This window comes from Ctenocephalides felis, unplaced genomic scaffold, assembly GCF_003426905.1.
Source record: "Ctenocephalides felis isolate EL2017-DRISC unplaced genomic scaffold, ASM342690v1 CF-g0.4_SCAFFOLD_01886, whole genome shotgun sequence".
NCBI lineage: Eukaryota > Metazoa > Arthropoda > Insecta > Siphonaptera > Pulicidae > Ctenocephalides > Ctenocephalides felis.
Window position 1 is genome coordinate 131,885,706 of NW_020538040.1, and position 20,695 is coordinate 131,906,400.

The following is a 20,695-nucleotide window of genomic DNA, read 5'->3' on the forward strand; positions in this document are numbered from 1 at the left end:
AAAAAAATTTTTGGTCAAAAAATTTTTGGTCAAAAAAATTTTATGGGAAAAAAATTTTGGTCAAAAAAATTTTGGCCCTAAAACTTTTGGTCAAAAAACTTTTGGTCAAAAAAATTTTAGTCCAAAAAATTATGGAAAAAAAATTTTGGTCAAAAAATTTTTGGGAATTTACAGCGTGCGTTATAAGTTGGAAACACGATAATAACTTATATGTAGCCATCTATCGGTAAAAACTTGTATAAAGTCGGTTCAAACATGTAAAAAAACTACATTTCTCACTCAATTCAATTTTGGTAAAAAAAATTTTGGTCAAAAAATTTTTGGGAATTTACAGCGTGCGTTATAAGTTGGAAACACGATTATAACTTATATGTAGCCATCTATCGGTAAATACTTGTATAAAGTCGGTTCAAACATGTAAAAAAACTACATTTCTCAATTCAATTTTGGGAAAAAAAATTTTGGAAAAAAAATCGGAAAAAAATTTTGGGAAAAAAAATTTGAGGAAAGAAATTTTGGGGAAAAATTAATTCTGAAAAAAATTATTTTACTCAATTCAATTTTATTAGATTTTGGAAAAAAAATTTTGAGGAAAGAAATTTTTGGGGAAAAAAATTTGGCGTAAAAATTTTGAAAAAAAAAATTGTAAAAATTGTGTAAAAATTTTGGAAAAAAAAATTTGTGTGAAAAATTTTTGAGGAAAGAAATATTATGAAAAAAATTTTTTTGGAAAAAAATTTTTGAAAAAAAATTTTGAAGTTGAAAAAAAATTTTTGAAAAAAAATTTTTTACTCAATTCAATTTTATTAAATTCAGGGAAAAAAATTTTTGGGAAAAAAATGTGGGAAAAAAATTTTGGGAAAAAAAATATTTTGGGAAAAACATTTTGGGAAAAAAAAATTTGGAGTAAAAATTTTGGGAAAAAAAACTTGGAAAAAAAATTCTTAGAAAAAAAAATGGTAAAAAAACTTCGAAGTAAGAGACGAATGCAGGAAACTGGTATTTTATTTAATTTCTTTTATTAAATAAGTTCAAATTACAATATTGTGTTATATATGTTGTACATTTTTATATTATATACTAATAAAAACAACATTGTTTTGTGAGTGATGTTACATTTTATAAATATATCAAAATATTAATATATATTAAAGTATAGAGATATAATTGAAACTATATCTCAAAATAAATTCTATTGATGACTGCTTATTATTACAGTCTCAACTTGACCTTTTCCAATTTGGTGTATCTATAACAAATTACATCTAAATATATGAAAGTGCAAGATTCTTAGTTTACACATAAGCGCGTTCCAATACTTTTTGATTATAAAATTTCTAACACCAGCATTGATAGATGTAATAAAATTTCCGATTTAGGTGTTCTATTTGATTCTTGTTTTGTTTTCACAGATCATGTAACTGATATTTGTAATAGAGCACATCAATCTTTAGGTTTGATACTAAGAAAATGTAAACAATTTAAGTCTACCAATGCACTTCTCTGCATGTACTATTCTATTGTACGTTCAAAATTAGAATACGGTTCGATTATTTGGTATCCTCATCATATCAACAACTCTGATGCGATAGAGAAGGTTCAGCGAAAAGGGTATGGGCGTGTTTCCATACAGAATTGGCCCCACCCTGGTATTTAAATTATTTTGATGCCATTTTATAGGTATTTTCGAGAAAATTCGATATACTTAACTTCCATATTACTATGGTAAATATAGTGACTATTTATTTATGTATTTCTATCTTTATAAAATAATATATAGTAACAATATAAAATATAAAATATAAAAAGCAAATAAAGTTTTAGGTATAATTTCAAAACAAAAAAACATTGTACATAAATATAAATAACCCACAAATTATATACATATATATGAATATAAAAGACAAATTATATATCTAGTTTTAGTTTTTAAATAAGTATACCTTTATAGATATGTTCGATGCTCGCCAAGCGCAATGTGCACTGGTTTGCTATTGAGAGACGCTACTTCACATATTATTCTACGGGTTCCGCGTGTATACTACTTCGGTTTTTTCAACTTTTTATAAAAGTTCCACTTCGATTTAATATAATATTGGATAATAAAAGTAAAATATACAGGATTTAAAATGATGCTATTTAGAAAGTAGTCAAATTAACCGTACTGGTCGAAAATTTCAAATAAAACTTATTTTCAACTTTTCATCCAGTAAATGACAATTTTTTAACATTATTCATTATAAATAATATAGACAAGATCAGTACAAATAGAACGACGTAAACAGTTTTTCGATATCTCTCATATTTCCGACAAAAAGTGAGTTTGAAAAAAGGGGCCACTTTCACATGTTTTCACTGATATCTCGGCCAAATGATGAGCTACGGATTTGAAATTTGGTATACCGAATTTTCTCGAAAATACCTATAAAATGGCATCAAAATAATTTAAATACCAGGGTGGGGCCAATTCTGTATGGAAACACGCCCAGACCCTTTCTGAAATACCTTTATTATAAAACATATAAAATTTACCCTGAACGTGGCTTTGACCACAACACTTTACTAAAAGAATTTGGTATTCCTTCCCTTGTCTCACGTCGATTTATCTGTACAATTATGTTCTTATTTAAGCTTTGCAATAATTCTATAGACTGTCCTCTTATTCTCAATCAACTATCCTTTAATGTTCCAAGGCTATCTTCGCGTTCACAATTATTTTTCAATTATCCTACCCCTAAATCGAATTCTCTCTTACATTCGCCAATTTTACTTATGTCCTCTAACTTTAACTTAATTAATAATGAAATAGACATTCACAACACTTCACCTAATCAAATAATCTCCATCTGCACAAGTTAATCTTTTTATTTTCTTTCAAATATCTCATTATTTTCTTATTCTGTTTATAAATATTATTGTTACATTCTGCATTATGTGTAATTTTATCTTAAGCATTTTATGTTACTAACTATATATTGTAATTTTGTATATATTTTAATTGTTATTCATTATGTAAAATAATTGTATTTTTGAGTCCTCTTGGAGAAATCTGTGGGCTATATATTTAAATAAATAAATAAATAAATAAATAAATAAATAAATAATTTCCTATAAAACGTTAATAGTAAATTTTTAATAATAAATAGTTTTACACCTCATAGTGCGTTTACAGCATAAAAAGTATATTAATTAAATAAAAACGATATTACACAAAAAATACATCATAACAAATTTCTAATTTAAAAAATATAAAATTCTGCATTAAAATGTTAGGTCATAAAAGGGGAAAAATAGGGGAAAAAAACGAGGAAACAAATGTGGGAAAATAATTTGGAAATTGTTTTTTGGAAAAAAAAAATTGGGGACCGAATTTTTAATGCCCGCAAAGGCAAATGCATTTTATATTTTAGAGAATGTGCTATTGAAAAATGCATACGACGTCGCATATGTAGTAAACTTTCAGCAATAAGGTGCAGTTTAAACAAGGTTTCATATTCTATATATATAATAAATCTATACAATTAAATTAAATTTAAAAACTTGTATTTCAATGTACAACACTATGGATTACCTTTTATAAGTGGTGATTTAAAAATGAGTAATAGGCTGCGGCTGCTCTTGGCAATTGGACGTTTAGCGTCCAACTGGACCCCCTTGAAAATATCTTTAACTTCCCAAAGTAGAAACTTATTTCTCGACGTTGCAAGTCTTTACTATAATTCACCTTTCTCCTACTTCAGATAGGATCATGAGGCATGGTGCAAACGCTAGACCTGACGGAAGTATTGCAAATGCACTATTTCGAAGCGTGCTATATTCATGTACTACATAAATAATAGTTATAAATTATGCTAAAATATCTGAAAATATCTATTAAAATTGTTAAAAAAATACATGGATTATAGTTCAAATTATTAAAAAACATAATAAACTTGGACATTATTTGGACTAATTATAATCAATAATTTTATTTATACATATCATCGCCTCTCCTTGATCACGTCATTAGGATCCATATAAATGACCTTGACCAGATCATTGAGGTCAGCACAAAAACTGCCTAAAAATGCAAGAAGTTATCAGAAAATTCCCATAGAAAAAATGTGAAATTTACAAAAGGTCGATTCTGCTCTCCTGAGCGAAAAATTGCTCCATTGACTGGAATAAATATTCCGTATCCAATGCCAAACAAATTAGTTTTCCACACAATGAAACTTATAAATAATTTTTTGAATTAGTAAAGTAAGGCAAAAAACGACTGTATTGGTTAAAAAAAATATCTGTCAAATTGAATTATATAATTTCATCTGCCAAACATATACTGTAACTTATATTATTTTAATTTCTGGCACATCTCAGCTGCTTTTCGGCAATAATGATGTAGACTTGTTAGCATCAAGAAATCTGTAGGAGAAAGATATTATTAACATTGGCTATATATAAACTCGTGTTCAATAAGAAATTTTCTCAGATTTTTATCGTTTATCGAGCTTACCCCGAAATGGAATACAATTTTATATAAACATACATACATATGTACATAAAGTAAATAGGAGAAATAACTAGGTGTAAGAGACATTTTGCCTTAATGCAAGTTGCATGAACTTTCCGATAATTGTAAATAATCAAACTTAATCAATAAGAATTGAAAATTGGCTATTTAGATAAATTTTTCTAATATTTATTTAGAAAATAAAGTTTTCGCTTTTCATTAAAAATTAATCAACGCAATTTCTAATTGATTTTATCACTTTATATTGTCAAAGCGCCCAGCCCCTTATTCAATTATTTAATTTTTTTTCTTATAATTAAACCGTTTTTTTATTTCTATATGATTTTTTAACTAACTAATAAATGGGAATTTTGAAATTGGTGTAGCGGAAGGAGTAAGAAACCATCAACGAAATGTAAACTTTCGGCTCACACAAGAAGATTATACACACATATACTATTTACAATTGTAGTCTCAAACTAGTAGTGTATGCCATCGTGCCTTAAGGCAAATTGCTGGAACTTCCCGTACCGTAACGAAATGTTCGAGGAATATTAAATATTGTTATATTATTTATTTTATATTATTAGATTATTATAAATACTGTAACATTGTATAATATTTATAAGAATTATATAAACTGAATCACAAATTCAAAAATATTTAAAGTATATAAGTGAACTTTAAAACTTTAGCCAGAATTAAAATGGAAATCTGAATTATTTTCGTTATACAAAAAAATGAAAACAAGATTAAAATAATTTTTTTTCCAAAAGCAATCGTTTTGTCAACACAAGCAGAAAGTTTTTTGAATCATTCGATTCGGGTACTTAATTTTATCTCAAAAATTGCCATTTTTTGTACATTTAGCTCTGTACCTTCGAAATGGCTGGGCCTGCCTTTGCCAAAAACTAATAACCACTTCTCCATATCATTACTAATTGAATGTTTTTTAGATTATTCAAATCGGATGCTCCGTTCTCTCAAAAACTCAATTTCTATTTTCTGCACTCTTTGCTCTTTATCTCCGTAACGGCTAGACCTGCCTATGCCAAAAACTAATCAGCACATCTCCCTATTAATAGAATCGAATATTTTTTGAACCATTCAAATCGGTTGATTCATGTAGAAACGTGGACAAAAACATGCGGATACACAAAACACGCACACGCACACACACACACACAATTTCAATCAACAGGTGGAACACGTTAGTGCTAAGGCGTCAATAGTTAGGACGAGACTTGCTCGACTGATGCCTAATGTTGGAGGATATTACTATCGTCAGTTGTTACTTCGGTGCTTACATATGGTGGTATCTCCTTACGGGCTGATGCTCTCAAAACTCAAAAATCGAGGAGAATCTATGTGCTATCTGAGCACGGCTGTTTTCGAGCCTATCTACACCGCTTCAAGCGCGATAGCTCGCCGGATTGCCCATATTGTTTGGGCGAATCGAAGATGCTGAGCATGTGTTCTTCGTGTGCCGAAATACAGAAAAACTAGTGGGGCGCATGGCATCGTGCCTTAAGGAAAATTGCTGGATCTTCCCGTATCAATAATTATTATTTTTTTAAAATCGATTAACATGTTTGAAAAATTTTACTTCGAAATAATTTGATTTTTGAGAAACTATAAATTTGACAAAAAATGATTTTTTCTTGAAAAAAATATTTTTTTTTTGAAAAAAAAAAATGTTTTCTTTATTTTGACATATTTTGTAAAATCTGAACATTTTTTCAAAGCAATCGTACTGCTTTAACTGCATAGAGACGGAATGTTAAAGTAAGTTATAATTTGCTGTGCACATGTCTAATGATCATTTTTGACCGCCAGATCTCCGAAACCGCTAGACCTGCCGTCATGAAAATTTGATCAATTCTTTATCTTGTCAATACAAGTAAAATGTTTTTTGAATTATTAAAATCGGCCGCTCCGTTCTCTTAAAAACTGGGTTACTGTTTTTGGCACTTTTTGCCCCGTATCTTCGGAACGGCTAGACCTGCCTTCGCCAAAAACTAATCAGCACGTCTCTTTATCAATACGAACCGAATGTTTTTTGAATTATTCAAATCGGTTGATCAGTGTTCCCGAAATCGTCGACGAAAATTTGTTTCCGCACACACACATACACACACACACACATTCATTCATTTTTTTAAGGTATGCCAAGATATTCAGAAAACTTTGAAACGTACATATATAAAAATTTTCATTTTCGATTTTTTTGCGATTACTATAACTTGCCCTACGGGAAGTTAATAAATCAGAATGACTTGAATGAAACGTCGAGAAAAACATAAAATGAATAAGTCGAATTTTCTGGTAAAAATAGAAACTCCAGGAAGTTAATAAATACAATCTTGATCTGGACATTTTGAATTCAAGTTCAGTTATTTCAATATTTAATTAAACTAACTAAAAATAATTAGAATATAAATACATTATATAAAAATAATTAGTACATTGAATCTTAATATACAGTCTATATCAAAATAATATAAAAGTTTATTCAATAATAACAAAGCGACACAATACAAATAAATATTAATATATTACTAGCCTGACATTAAATCCTAATTAATAATCATTTCCTCTTAACATCTACATTAGCTTTTTTCAGATGATGATAATTTGGCAAAACCTTTCGAAGGAAATCCAGTTGAAGATTCTGTGACTGTAAATATAAAAAACATTAAATACAGTGATAGATTTCAAAATGTTTTCATTAAATTTATTTACCGGTTGTTTATAAATCGCTTCTCTTTGATTGCAATTTCCATAAATCACTGTGTTATCTTCGAGAGTTCTTTTACCATCTAATACACAGCCTGGACCTACAAATATTGTGATTATGAACTTAATTTAGAAAAGGATATAATACTATATGATAAATTAAAGTTTTACCTGGATTTAATACATTTAATGTCAAAATGAATTGATTAAATTTTGGAGAAATTTATTTGATGAAAATTCAATTGATTTAGGGTGTTTTGAAGGCATAAATTGTTGAATATTTTATTTATGTTAGGCAAGTCATTTAAAAATTGTGAGACATATCCATATATAAAAATAGATGTATGTATGTGTGACTGTGTCCTATGCAATGCGTTCATGAACCATACACACGATCACCGTGAAAATTTTGAAAACTGTTAGGCATATCCGCGGACAGGTTTTCGCATATTTTGATTGAAACCAAGTGATAGAGGCAGATTGGTCACTCCAGAGATTTTTAACTTTCCGCTGGATAAGTTGTTATAATCGTCCAAAAATCAAAATTGATTTTTTTTGCATTTCTTCACGTTTTGAAGGTTTGTCAACATTTGGCATACAGACAAAATTGATGTGTGTGCGCATGTATAGATACAATTTTTCGTCCACGTTTTTGGGCGCACGGATCGACCGATTTGAATGGTTTAAAAAACATTCGTTTCCTACTTATAAGGAGATGTGCAGATTAATTTTTGGCAAGAGCAAGTCCAGCCGTTTCGGATATACGGAGCTAAAAGTGAAAAAAAGGATTTTTGAGGAAACTAGTCATCCGATTTGAATGATTCAAACAACTTTTTGCTCGTGTCGACGAGACAATTGCTTTTGGGAAAATGTTTTTGAATGTCCAAAAAATATTTTTTTTATATCGAAAATAATTCAGATTATAACATTGCAATTCAGTTTATATAATTCTTATTAATATCATACAATGTCCTTCATTTTAAATTCGATTGATTAAGTTATGTTTATTTACTTTTCTGTAAACATATATAATTTACAGTATTTATAAAATATTTAATATTCCTCGAATATTTCATTTATTTTTGACATGATTTTAGTTCAGATTTTTGAGATTAAAGAAAAAGCCTAAACCTTAATTAACTTCCCGTAGGGTAAGTTATAGTAATCGCAAAAAAATCGAAAATGAAAATTTTTATATATCTTTACGTTTCAGAGGTTTCTGAACATTTTGGCATACCTTAGAAAAAATGGATGTATGTGTGTGTGTGTGTGTGTGTGTGTGTGTGTGTGTGTGTGGGTGGGTGTGTGTGTGTGCGTGTGTGTATGTATGTGCGGATACAAATTTTCGTCGACGATTTCGGGAACACGGATCAACCGATTTGAATAATTCAAAAAACATTCGATTCGTATTGATAAGGAGACGTGCTGATTAGTTTTTGGCGAAGGCAGGTCTAGCCGTTTCGGAAATACGGGGCAAAAAGTACCGGAAACGGTAACTCAGTTTTTAAGAGAACGGAGCGTCCGATTTTAATAATTCAAAAAACATTTTACTTGTATTGACAAGATAAAGAATTGATCAAATTTTCATAAAGGCAGGTCTAGCGGTTTCGGAGATCTAACGAAAAAAGTAAAAAAAAATGCCATTTGGCGGTCAAAAATGATCATTAGACATATGCACATCAAATTTTTAGATATTTTATAGAGATTTTAACAATAAGTATAAATTTTGTTTATTTTCCTATGGGTTCCGTATCAATGTTTACCCGTTAGACAGCGACGCCGCGCATACGCGCTTTATATTTTGTCTCTATGCAGTTAAAGCAGTGCGATTGCTTTGAAAAACAAGTTCAGATCTTCCAAAATATGTCAAAATAAAGAAAACATTTTTTTTTTCAAAAAAAAAAAATTTAAAAAATTTTTTTAAAAAAAAAAAAATTTAAAAAAAAAAGTAATTTTTTGTCCAATTTATAGTTTGTCAAAAATCTTATTTTTTCGAAGTAAATTTTTTTCAAAAATGTTAATCGTTTTTAAAAAAAATAATAATTTTTGGTACGGGAAGTTCCAGCAATTTGCCTTAAGGCACGATGCCCTAATTGCCTTAAGACAGAATTCCACTTACAGCTAGTTTTGGGGTCAATTTGATTTGTTTGAGTTTTTTTAATGCGGAAGTGTAAAATATATATACATACAACTCTTTTTACTTCAAAATTATATTTGTTTCTATCTAGAGTTGTCCGTCCCCTAACATTTATTTTCAAATGGAAATTTTCTTCATTTTAATTTTCTATAATTCTAAATTGATCTAGTGCTGTATGGCATTCGCCTCAAGGCAAATTGTTGGAACTTCCCGTACCGTAATGAAATATTCAAGAAAAATTAAATCTTCTAAATAGATTATTATAAATACTGTAACTTTCATTATTCTTATTTTATAGACAAAATATCAGAGTTTATGAATTATAAGACAAAGTTTATATATGTTTCCAGAAAAATAAATAAACAAAATTTAATCGGATTTCAAAGCATTGATCGGATTTAAAATAAAGGACATTGTCCAATATGTTCTTACTTCGACAGAACATATACTAAAATTGGAACGATACAGAGAAGATTAGCATGGCCCCTTTGCAAAGATGACACGCAAAACCGTGAAGCGTTCCACATTTTTTTTAAAAAAGGCCGGCCGTGGTCCCTTGGTAAGAACGTGGGCTAGCAAATCCTAGTCCCGTTTTCGAATCCAACCTCGGTCGGTTCCGTATCGAAGCAGCTTGATACCAAATTTTCACTTGAAATCTTAGATTTCAAAATATCATATCAAGTGAAAATAGCCTTTCGTGAGCATTGCTGCAGCATACGTATATGCAGCGGGGAGCAATAGCTGTTGTAGCAACATGCCTCTTACAAGTAAGAGGTACTCGGATTGTATCCCTGAACTACAAAAGAAAAAGGACTATGGCTTGGTGCACCTATGACTGAGTTGGAGATTAAGGCAATAAGGTCTTCTACCTTCGGGCAAAGTTAAAATTCAAAATATGTAATAAAAAGGAAAAAGTAAAAAACATGTAGTATGTTAGAAAAAAGTAAAATGTACGAGGTCTGTTCAAAAAGTACCCGGAATTTTCGTTTTTTTCAAAAAAAATATTTATTTATTCGTCTACATTAATGTGGTCCCCTTCAAAGTAGTCCCCCCCAGATATAATACACTTATGCCAGCGTTTTTTCCAATTTTCGAAGCACCCTTGATATGTCCTTGAGCACTCTCAGCGATTTTCTTCAATCGAGGAAAACCGCCGTCCTTTCATGGGTCTCTTCAACTTTGGGAATAGGAAAAAGTCACACGGAGCCATATCTGGTGAATTTTTGCACTTTGCAACACTTTATTTCATTTTTTACGCAAAATTTAATACAAATTCTTTGACTTTTCAATTCTTCCATTGTAAAAATCGCCGAGCTCAGAAAAACACGTCGAACCTTAGCGACTACCACAGACAAAGTAAACAGTGAATATAGCTGAAAATTTCATCATACTTTAGGGGCATGTATACCAACACAATAAAAAAAAAATTTTGACAATCAGACACTCCAGACCCGCGAAATTTAATTATTAGTAATTCCGGGTACTTTTTGAACACACCTCGTATGTAATACGTAAGAACAAGTTAAAATGTACGTAAGAAAAAGTAAAATGAATGTAAGAAAAGTGTATTAAGTATGTTAAAAAGAAAGAAAAGTATATTAAGTATGTAAAATTGTAAGAAAAAGTAATAAAGTATACAAAAAAATAAATAATAAATATGAGATTGATTCATATTCGGCATGAAATATAAATCACACACAACTTCTATATAAATAAAAAAAAAAAAATTATAAAAATTATATAAAGTGAAGAGCAAAGTTAAAATTATTTATTTGAAATATATTGGTGAGCTTTAAAACTTTAGCTAGAATTAAAATTCAAATCCTAATTATTTTCATATCAATATTCAAAGAAAAAATTTTGATTGAAAAACAAAATAATCCTCCAAAAATTGAAAATAAAAATTTTATGCATATCTTCATGCTTCAGAGGCTTCTGAACATTTTGGCATACCTTAGAAAAAATGAATGTGTGTGTGTGTGTGTATGGATACAATTTTGCAGGCGGATCAACCGATTTGAATTGTTCAAAAAAATATTCGATTCCTATTGACAAGGAGATGTGCTGATTAGTTTTTGGCAAAGGCATGTCTAGGCGAAAAAATACAAAACACACACACACACACATCCATTTCTTGCCAAAATGATCAGAAACCTCTGTCTCAGAAACTTATCATGCTTTGGTACTCGAAGCTTACTTAAATTTTATCTACGTACCTATAACACATTTGTTTTTAATCCTTATCCCTGATCCAACAACACATTTAATCTCAAATATGTTATTTTCACCAATTTCATGTGAATAAACAGTACAGCCCACTTCAAAAACATTATTTGATCCAATTATTAAAGGTGGTGCTGGTTTACCATCAGTTGATCTGTAAAACATTCATATGATATATGATTATTATAAAAAGGAAATAATATATATATATATATATATATATATATAGTACAAATATATAATGATTAGTAAAATTACTTATAGATTATGGAAGCATATTCTTCTACAATACAATTATCACCAAGAACCACTGGTCCCGCTGATGCTATAATGCACGCTTTGGGGTGTAATACACAACCAACTCCTGCAAAATTAGTTAAATTGAAAATAATAATTTTATATTATTAGCATGAAGCCTACCATATAATAAAATAAATTTATATTTGCCTAAAAAACATCATAAAATAACATTAAAAACTAATTTTAATTTAATTAATTTACATAAAAGGTGATAAAATTTTACTTAAGATTTAATTTTTTACAACTAACAAATCTATTTAGTATTGACAAATTTGTATTCATTAGAATAATTTACAAGTATTACATTTTCTCTACTAAAACATAAATTAAATGAATATACAGTAGAACCTCGTTTTTCCGGACCTCAGTTGTACGGATTCGTGATTATCCGGACTACCAACCGCGACCAATTTATATGTATGTACATACCTACAATTCAAATTTGTGCATGATTAATGCTGCAGTTTAGTATTTGTATATAATGCGATCTAAGAAACTATGTATGTACATACATAAGAAAGTGTTAATTTCTTAATAAACATTGATATTTTTTATTTCTATGTATATATTTGTTATTTTTAACGAATACAAAACATTATTCTTCATACATTCGATTATCCGGATTTTCGATTATTCGAATGCCCATCGACAACAATTAGTCTGGTTAATCGAGTTTCTACTGTAATGTATTATTTTATTTAATTACGTCTCTTCTACAAAGACATTATTTAACGAATACGGTGTATTATTTTATTTAATTTCCCTTACCAATAGTAATTTTTCCTTCTAAATGGCTGTCTTCACAAACTAAAGCTCCTCCATATATTTTCAATCTAGAACAATTTTAGTTTAAAGAAACCACATATCCTATACACACATGCATATATATGTAATAAAATATATATAATATAATAAAATAAATAAAATTCATATAATACGAATCAAAAATACTAACTCTGAATGATGTGACATTTTTCACCAGCTTATATTATAATACATATATTTCTAATAATATTTCTAACTTTTTTTTTACAAATTGATTACATATTTCTCGGCAACTGTCAAACATTGGCACAAACCTGTCAAATTGTGAAAGTATATTGGTGTTGCCATAGCAGGGAAAAAAGGGAATGGCATTTGCGTTTTTTCAAATATATATACTGAAATTAACTACTGAACTAGTTGGTATTGGTATTTTGCCTTGAGGCACACGAATTTCCCGATATGTGTAAATAATCGACTTAATCAATAAAAAATAAATTAATTTAGGAGTGATTGAAAATATTCCGAGTGGATTTATTACCAATAATTGAAAACCAACAAACACGTTAACTCGGAGTATTTTCTAAACGCAAATTTTCAAAATTCAATATTTTTTTATAATTGAACCAGTTTCTATAGGACTTTAATGGTTTAGTATGTTTATTAAGACCAAGTACTCTATCGTTATACCAAGTAAATCGTCTAATTTTAATTTTACAAATGTCAAAAAAACTACTCATTTTCTTTAACTTTATGAAATTTTAAAATTAAACTACTTGCCGTAAGGCCGTAATATTTCAGTAAGTTCTATAAGACAATGATATATATCGCCAAAAAAAATTCCATGAAAATCGGCTTAAATTTTTTTCAACAGTTAATTACAAGAAAACGTCTCGGCCGATCGTCGCACAAAACTGAGAAACGATAGTCCTCATTGAGATACATCAAATGGCTTTTAAATTTCTGAAATCGGTTCAGGCGTTTTTGAGTAAACGAAAGGTCTAATTTTGACAAATGTCGTAGGACCTGATCGTGTATAATCTATAAGATTATGCTATCTACCGCCAAAAAAAAAAAAAATAATAAAAATCGCCGATTTTTTTTTTAACACTTTATTACAAGAAAACGGCCCGGCCGATCTAACCAAAAACTAATCAGCATGATTCTCAACCAATATCTTTTTAACGGTTTTTAAATTTTCAAAATTGCGGGCTAAAACGTGGACGAAATTTGTTTCACTTTTCTGCTATTTATAAAGAAACGGCTTGGACGATCGTCGCACAATAGTCAATGAACGAGATACAATAGCCCTGATCGAGATACATCGAAGGGCTTACGCCTTATGGTAAAAAATCTCTTCACACACACACATACTTTTTTTCAAATTTGGTCTTATTGGATTCAGAATGGTTTGAAACATCGAGAAAACATAAAATTAGCAAATCGGATTTTTTGATGAAAACCTAAACTTCTCCTGTAAAAATGGTATTGTTATGTTGTCTAGAGTTATCGTACATTTATGAATATAAGTCATGTATTATATTTTAATATAAACAACGGGATATTTTGCATTCATTAAAGTAGTATAGATTATAGTTTTATGTTGTAGACAATTTGTAGACTATATCTTCACATGTCTAAAACCTTAAATTAAATTAAAAAAAAAAAAACTAGTGGTGTGTATGGCATCGTGCCTTAAGGCAAATTACTGAAACTTCCCGTACCGTAACGAAATGTTCGAGGAATTTTAAATGTTTTCAAATCGATTATTATAAATAAATACTGTAACATCGTCTAATATCTATAAGAATTATATAAACTGAATTGCAAAGTTGAAAATATTTGTTTAAAGTATATTAGAACTTAAATCAGAATTACAATTAAAATCTGAATGATTTTCGATATACAAAAAAAATTTTTTTTGAAAAAAAGAAAAAGAAATAAAAGTAAAAAAATTGAAACAATTTTTTTTCCAAAAGCAATTATATTGTTAAAACAAGCAGAAAGTTTTTTGAATCATTCAAATCGCACGCTTAATTCTCTCAAAAACTGCAATATTTTGCACATATAGCTCTGTATCTCCAAAACCGCTCGACCTGCCTTTGCCAAAAACTAATCACCATTTCTCATGAATTGAATGTTTTTTGGATCATTTAAATCCGATGCTCCGATCTCTCAAAAACTCGATTTCTATTTTCTGCATTCTTTTTTTCTATCAATAGGAATCGAATTTTTTTAATCATTCACATCGGTTGATCCGTGTACCCGAAAACGTGGACAAATTTTTTTATCCATACATACATACACACACACACATCCATTTTTTCTGAATTATGCCAAAATGTTCAGAAACCTTCAAAACGTGAAGAAATATAAAAATTTTCAATTTCGATTTTTGGACGATTACAATAACTTACCTCACGGGAAGTTAAAAAATTAAGTAACCATAGAATGTAGAAAGTATAAATTTTACTGTAATATTGAATATTATATATTTATGTTATTAATTAAATGTATATAATACATTTGGTAAAATGAAGTTATTCCTTAAAAATATTAATAAAACGAGGAAATTATAGATTTTTTATCGAAACTGGTGTGCAAAATCCAAATTAACTTGCTCATTAAAAGCAAACAATAAATTATATCGCAAATCTGACTAATTAACTGTTATATAGAATTGTTATGTGTTTTCACTTTCATTACGAAATAACTATATCTTGACTATACTTATTTTGCACTAAGTTTTAAAATAAGATATTCGCACACGCACTGGATTGTTTTGTTAAAGCAATACATAGTCATTTTTAAAATCAGCAGGTTTTAGTGGTTGTTGGTTCTCAATGTTTGTTGGAAACTCTGAGAAACTAAAAATATAAGTTTTATTATTAGATTGTTATGACCAACTCTCCTGTAATAAATATCAGTATGAGGCATTTCAATGTTATGATTTTATTAAATCACAATAATTTACAGTTTAATAGTGAAATAAAAAACAACGAATATATTTATATATCTGTATATATATGATATTTTCAAAATATTAATCTGGAAGTTTATATCATTTAACATACCACATTCTATCAAACCAGTCACCCACGTACACTTTTATAATTTACAATAAATATTTTACAAAACGTATATATGTATATTATATATTTTTGAAATTCATATTTCTAATATATAATGAATCTATTCTTTACTAACATATATTTATCATATAATATAAAGAGATTATATAATATGAATGCGATCGCATTATTTGTCATGGTTTGCGTGTCGGGCACGATTATCACGTTCTCACAGTAAAATCAGTGAGCATTTATTTCAGAAAGAAGTAATAGAAGTAAGAAATCTGGCAACTTTAGCAATAAAATATTCTTTTTTGGATTTTGAAATACCAAACTGTAACTTGCACATTGCTAGTTTTCCCCATAATAAGAATTAAATTAGTAACTCGAAATGAATAAATTTAATAGTAGTTATTAGGCACAAATAACCGTTTAACAATTACTATCATTACTTTAGAATATTTGTCAATATAAAGTAAAATAGACCTTCACTAGTCTCAACGACCAATGAATGTTTTTAATTGGATAGAGTATCTGGTATGTTGCCAGTTTCTTGTCAGCAGTGGAATAGATCTTCTAGCCTTATTGTCTTATTCCCGTAGGCCGCTTATCTTTAGCTAAAAGGGCTGCGGGCGCTCCCGACCCATACATTACAGCGTAGAATGGAGCGCCGGCGTTGTTCTGTTCGGGGAAAGTGCCGATATTGTAATCATCGTCGACTTGCAAACTGCTTTCGGCAGCGGACGGAATTGTAGCTAAAGCACGTAATGCCAAACGCGGCGTGTCTGATGGCTCGTCTTGAATGGCCGCTTGGCGAACCAGGCGCGGTTTGACACGAGGCTCCGGTGCGGCAGTAGCTGGTGTCGCACTGCCCGTACTGGAACGTGACACTCGCCATGTTGACGTGCTGGCAGTCGTCGCCGATCCGCTGGAATCGTTCCGGGAGCTCGACAGGTTTGAATCTTGTGATAATTTACGTGTTACTATCCACGAAGCCGCTCTCTTTCGCGGGTCCAGCAGCCTCAATGGAATTCCACATTTGTGCGTTCTTGTTTGACGCCAAGAGTTTGAACGCGATGAACTGAAATTATCGCTAGATAAAGAACCTGTTCTTTTATGCTGTTTTTGTTGAATTTCGGCAATCTGATACGCATATCGATTACTGCCCGTATCAGAGTTACGTGCAGAGCATAGATAACGTCGGGCTTTGTCTATCAATCCTAAAGGTTGTGGCTTGCGTTCCTGCGGTGCTGAGTCACAAAGCAATTTAACGGCACAGCCGCAGGTGTGAGCATTCAGTGGTGGAGCGTCACGCGAAGAGCGTTCTACAAGACTATTTGTATTGGCTGGCGTATGGCGGTTGCTGAAATTCGAGCTATGTCGACAACGACCTATACCACGTGTCACTCGAGATTCTTCAATAGTTTTGCAGATCAAAACACAATCTTTCTTAAATTGTTTCGTTAAAATTGCATACAGGAATGGATTACAACATGAATTCAAAGGAAGTATAAAGACAGCAAAAACTTTTGCTTCTTCCAAAGAAATCAACTGTAAACCGAATACAGCGGTTAATGAAAAAAATGCTATGGGTGACCAACACAAAAAATCTGTGAACACTAATAATGCCATACGTTTAGCAATGCGCGAATCATTAGAATTCCAGGCGTGACTTCCTTTAATAGCGCAGTACATCTTTAAGTAACATCCCATCAATATAAGAAAAGCCAAACCGTTGATAAACATCAAAAACACAACATATGTTAAACTTGCACGATCCGTTGTTTCAAATGGTAGACAGATTGCGAATTTTCTGTAATCTGATACACCAAATAATGGAAGCAATGCCATAGCAAGCGCGAACATCCAACCCACAGTCATAATATAACCGGCATGTTTCAGCGAGAGCCTTTTATTTAGATGCATTGCATGTGTGATAGCGTAATTTCGTTCCAATGTTATAACGGCCAATGTATAAACCGACAACTCGGATGATAAAACGGCAAGGAATCCTGCCAGTTGACACCCCAACGACATCTGCCAAGGTATCGCAAACATACGGAATTTTCCTAGAGTTGATGCATCCACGACAGCAAGTAGACCTAAATATATACCCATGAAAAAGTCTGCTGCAGCAAGATTACATACTAGAAATCGTGGTACATCCATTTTGGATCTAGAAAACATCAGGACAAATACCACTGTTCCGTTGCCAAGAATCGATAATAAAAATACTACCCATACGCCGCATCTGAGTGACCACCAATCGAATAAATCTTCACAAGGAAGAAATGGACCTAGAAATATGAAATAAAACTAAGTATTGAGATAGAATTGACGCGATATAAAATGTCAATCAATTGTTATTATATACTTCTAAAAACTAATAATACAAAATGTTAAACCTCACCCGGAACAGGAAGACATTGAATGTTTCCTGGAGGAATGGCACTTGCTGAACCAGTCTTCATATTTTCTTCTTGGAAATATTCATCTACGTAAGTAGGTAGATTAACAGGATATGTAAAATCTGATCCAAAATTTTCCCACAATTCTGTTATTTCACTTCCAAACTTGTTTGATAAATTTTCTGTCATGAAAATATCGTGAATGTAATCCAAATTGTGAATTCAAGTTTTATATTGTATTTTAGATTATAAATTATAGAAAGGTTAAATAATTTATGATTCAAATACTATTAATTCGAATATTAAGCTTGAATTATTACTCTTTTTAATTTTTCTTAACATTTTGTAGAGATGCGATAATAATTATATTACAATATATGAATCATATATGATTTAAAAATGAGACAATAAAATCTAAAAGATGCTTACGTAATTGCGGCCACAAATCAGTTTGGCTGCTGTTCCATAAATTCATGTCCAGTTCCATGTCAGGCATAGGAAATATAATGGAATCTTGTAGATTTGTTTTCGCAACCGATACTTCAGCAACAATTGGCAAAAATGCACAGCAATGATAGGCATAAGAAAGTATTAAACTCTAAAAAATTAAAATTAATAAAGCAATACTCATTTCATGTTTCATAGGTAAGAAAAATTCACCTGTATTCGAGGAAAATGTTCGGGATCTGGCAGTTCTTTTAATTTGGCGTTATTAAATGTTTTCAAATGTAGTAATTTCTGTAATCCCTGCGAAGGCAATTTCGCAAACATGTTATTTCCAAGATTTCTGCAAATAAAAACTTTTTATTAATATTTTAATACATACTTAAAAATAGGACCGATAGTATAAGCTACTGAATGGCTATTCAAGGCAGCAGCTTGAATTAAATTATATTCTCTTATCCAGAATTATTGTACTCTCAAATAAAAAAATAAATTTGAGGAAATATTGATTAGTTTTTTTATAGCATTTTCAAAAAATAAGGAATTTAAGGCGAGTCATGTATATAATTGGAAACAAAAATTTAGTTTTATTTCCAGGCAGAAAAACCAAATATTCATTTTGTTCTCAAGTATTTTAACGGTCATCAGCCTATGAAATCAATTCTTAACATTTTCTCAATATAATATGTTTGAAGATATAATAATACTTAAGAATGTATTTTTCCATTTCAACTTATAAAAAAGCCTTATATATAATTAAACAATTTATTTTAATCACTCACAAATCTTCTAGCTGTTGAAAGTTCACAAATGCTTCTGGGTCTATATACTCTATTTTGTTTCCTTCCATATTTCTGCAAAATTTAATATCAAAATTAGGGACTAAACTTAATGCAGAAGTTGTAAAAACATTACTTACAGCACTTGTAGCTTGTTCAAACCAATAAAATCATCTTTAGTTATGGATTTTATATCATTATGAGCTAATAGTAAATCGTGTAATTGGCCCATGTTTCTAAAGGGTGTGCCGTCCAAATCTTTTATCTTGTTGCTGCTAAGATCACTAAAATGTTTTAACAAAATACAAATAATTTTTTTCAAAAATTAGAATATAGAGCATAAAGCATCGTTATCTTGTAGGTTAATTATTAGAGTAATGCTCCCTCAGTACTAAAATAAATTTAAATTTATACAGAGTGTCCCAGAACTTAATGTCATGCCAAGACGGGATGATAGTATTGACCTTAACTGTCCTAAAAAATATTTAAAAATTATCTCACGTTGATTGGAAATTATGAGCTTTTAAGTGTCAATTTAAAAAAGTAGTTTTTTACTGTTTCGGCTCGACGTCAAGTTCTGAGATAACCTGAAATGAAGAATGCACTCTGAAATATAGATATAATAAAAAAAATCTATAATACAAGTAAATATTGCTTGAGTTGTGAATTGAATAACTTCATCTAGTTTCTCATTTCTTTCAAAATAAATTTTAATTTTTATAAATACAAATTCTGTTCCAAAAGTATAACTCCGAAGAAAGAAGACATTGCGATAAAGATTATAATAATAATTCATTTTATAATTAATAATATTTTAATCAACTTACAGAACTCGCAAATTTTGACAGGCAGCTAGATTAGGCAAAGAGTTCAGTCTATTAGATTTCAAGTCCCTGTAATTCAAAATAACAAATAGTAATTTATATTTATTTAACCAACTTTTGATAATATGTAATATTTTAGTTAATTTTATACAATTCATTTACATAAATACGTTAATGAAAACTGAATCCGAATTAGAAAACGGAATCGATGAATTGACAAATGAGAATGTAGGAAAGAGATGATATTTTAAAAAAATCGGTAAAACAAGAAATCAAATATGTGGATGAATTTAAATTTAAATACTTGAGAAGAGTAGAACGGGGCTTAAAGATCCGCGGGTAAAAAGGTCCAGCGCTGATATCTCAAAAATCAGTGAAGTTTAAATTTTAATGAACATATTTCGATATTTGTTTGTTTGATATATGTTATATGGTTTTCTGTGGCTGATTTTGATTTTACAGTATAAAAAGAGTTAAGTGTGAGAATTGAGACTCATTATTTTATTTAAAGCAGTTCTA

The 20,695-nt window shown here is 29.9% G+C and overlaps 1 protein-coding gene and 1 non-coding gene across 2 annotated transcripts; one reads left to right on the forward strand and one right to left on the reverse strand.

Annotated features, from left to right (window-relative positions):
- Positions 1–7,058: 7,058 nt before the first annotated feature.
- On the reverse strand, positions 7,059–20,239 carry LOC113376856 (lutropin-choriogonadotropic hormone receptor-like). Its single transcript, XM_026616931.1, has 12 exons — positions 20,180–20,239; positions 19,493–19,636; positions 19,356–19,427; positions 18,790–18,916; positions 18,559–18,727; positions 18,132–18,311; positions 16,777–18,018; positions 12,657–12,728; positions 11,847–11,952; positions 11,582–11,742; positions 7,235–7,329; positions 7,059–7,169 (listed from the first exon to the last, which is right to left on the reverse strand). Exons 2-12 carry the CDS (start codon positions 19,582–19,584, stop codon positions 7,080–7,082), a joined length of 2,406 nt encoding a protein of 801 aa, XP_026472716.1. The 5' UTR covers positions 19,585–19,636; positions 20,180–20,239; the 3' UTR covers positions 7,059–7,079.
- LOC113378900 lies at positions 9,790–9,896 on the forward strand. The gene has a single exon (XR_003367247.1). It is a non-coding gene; the product is annotated as a U6 spliceosomal RNA (small nuclear RNA).
- Positions 20,240–20,695: the final 456 nt, after the last annotated feature.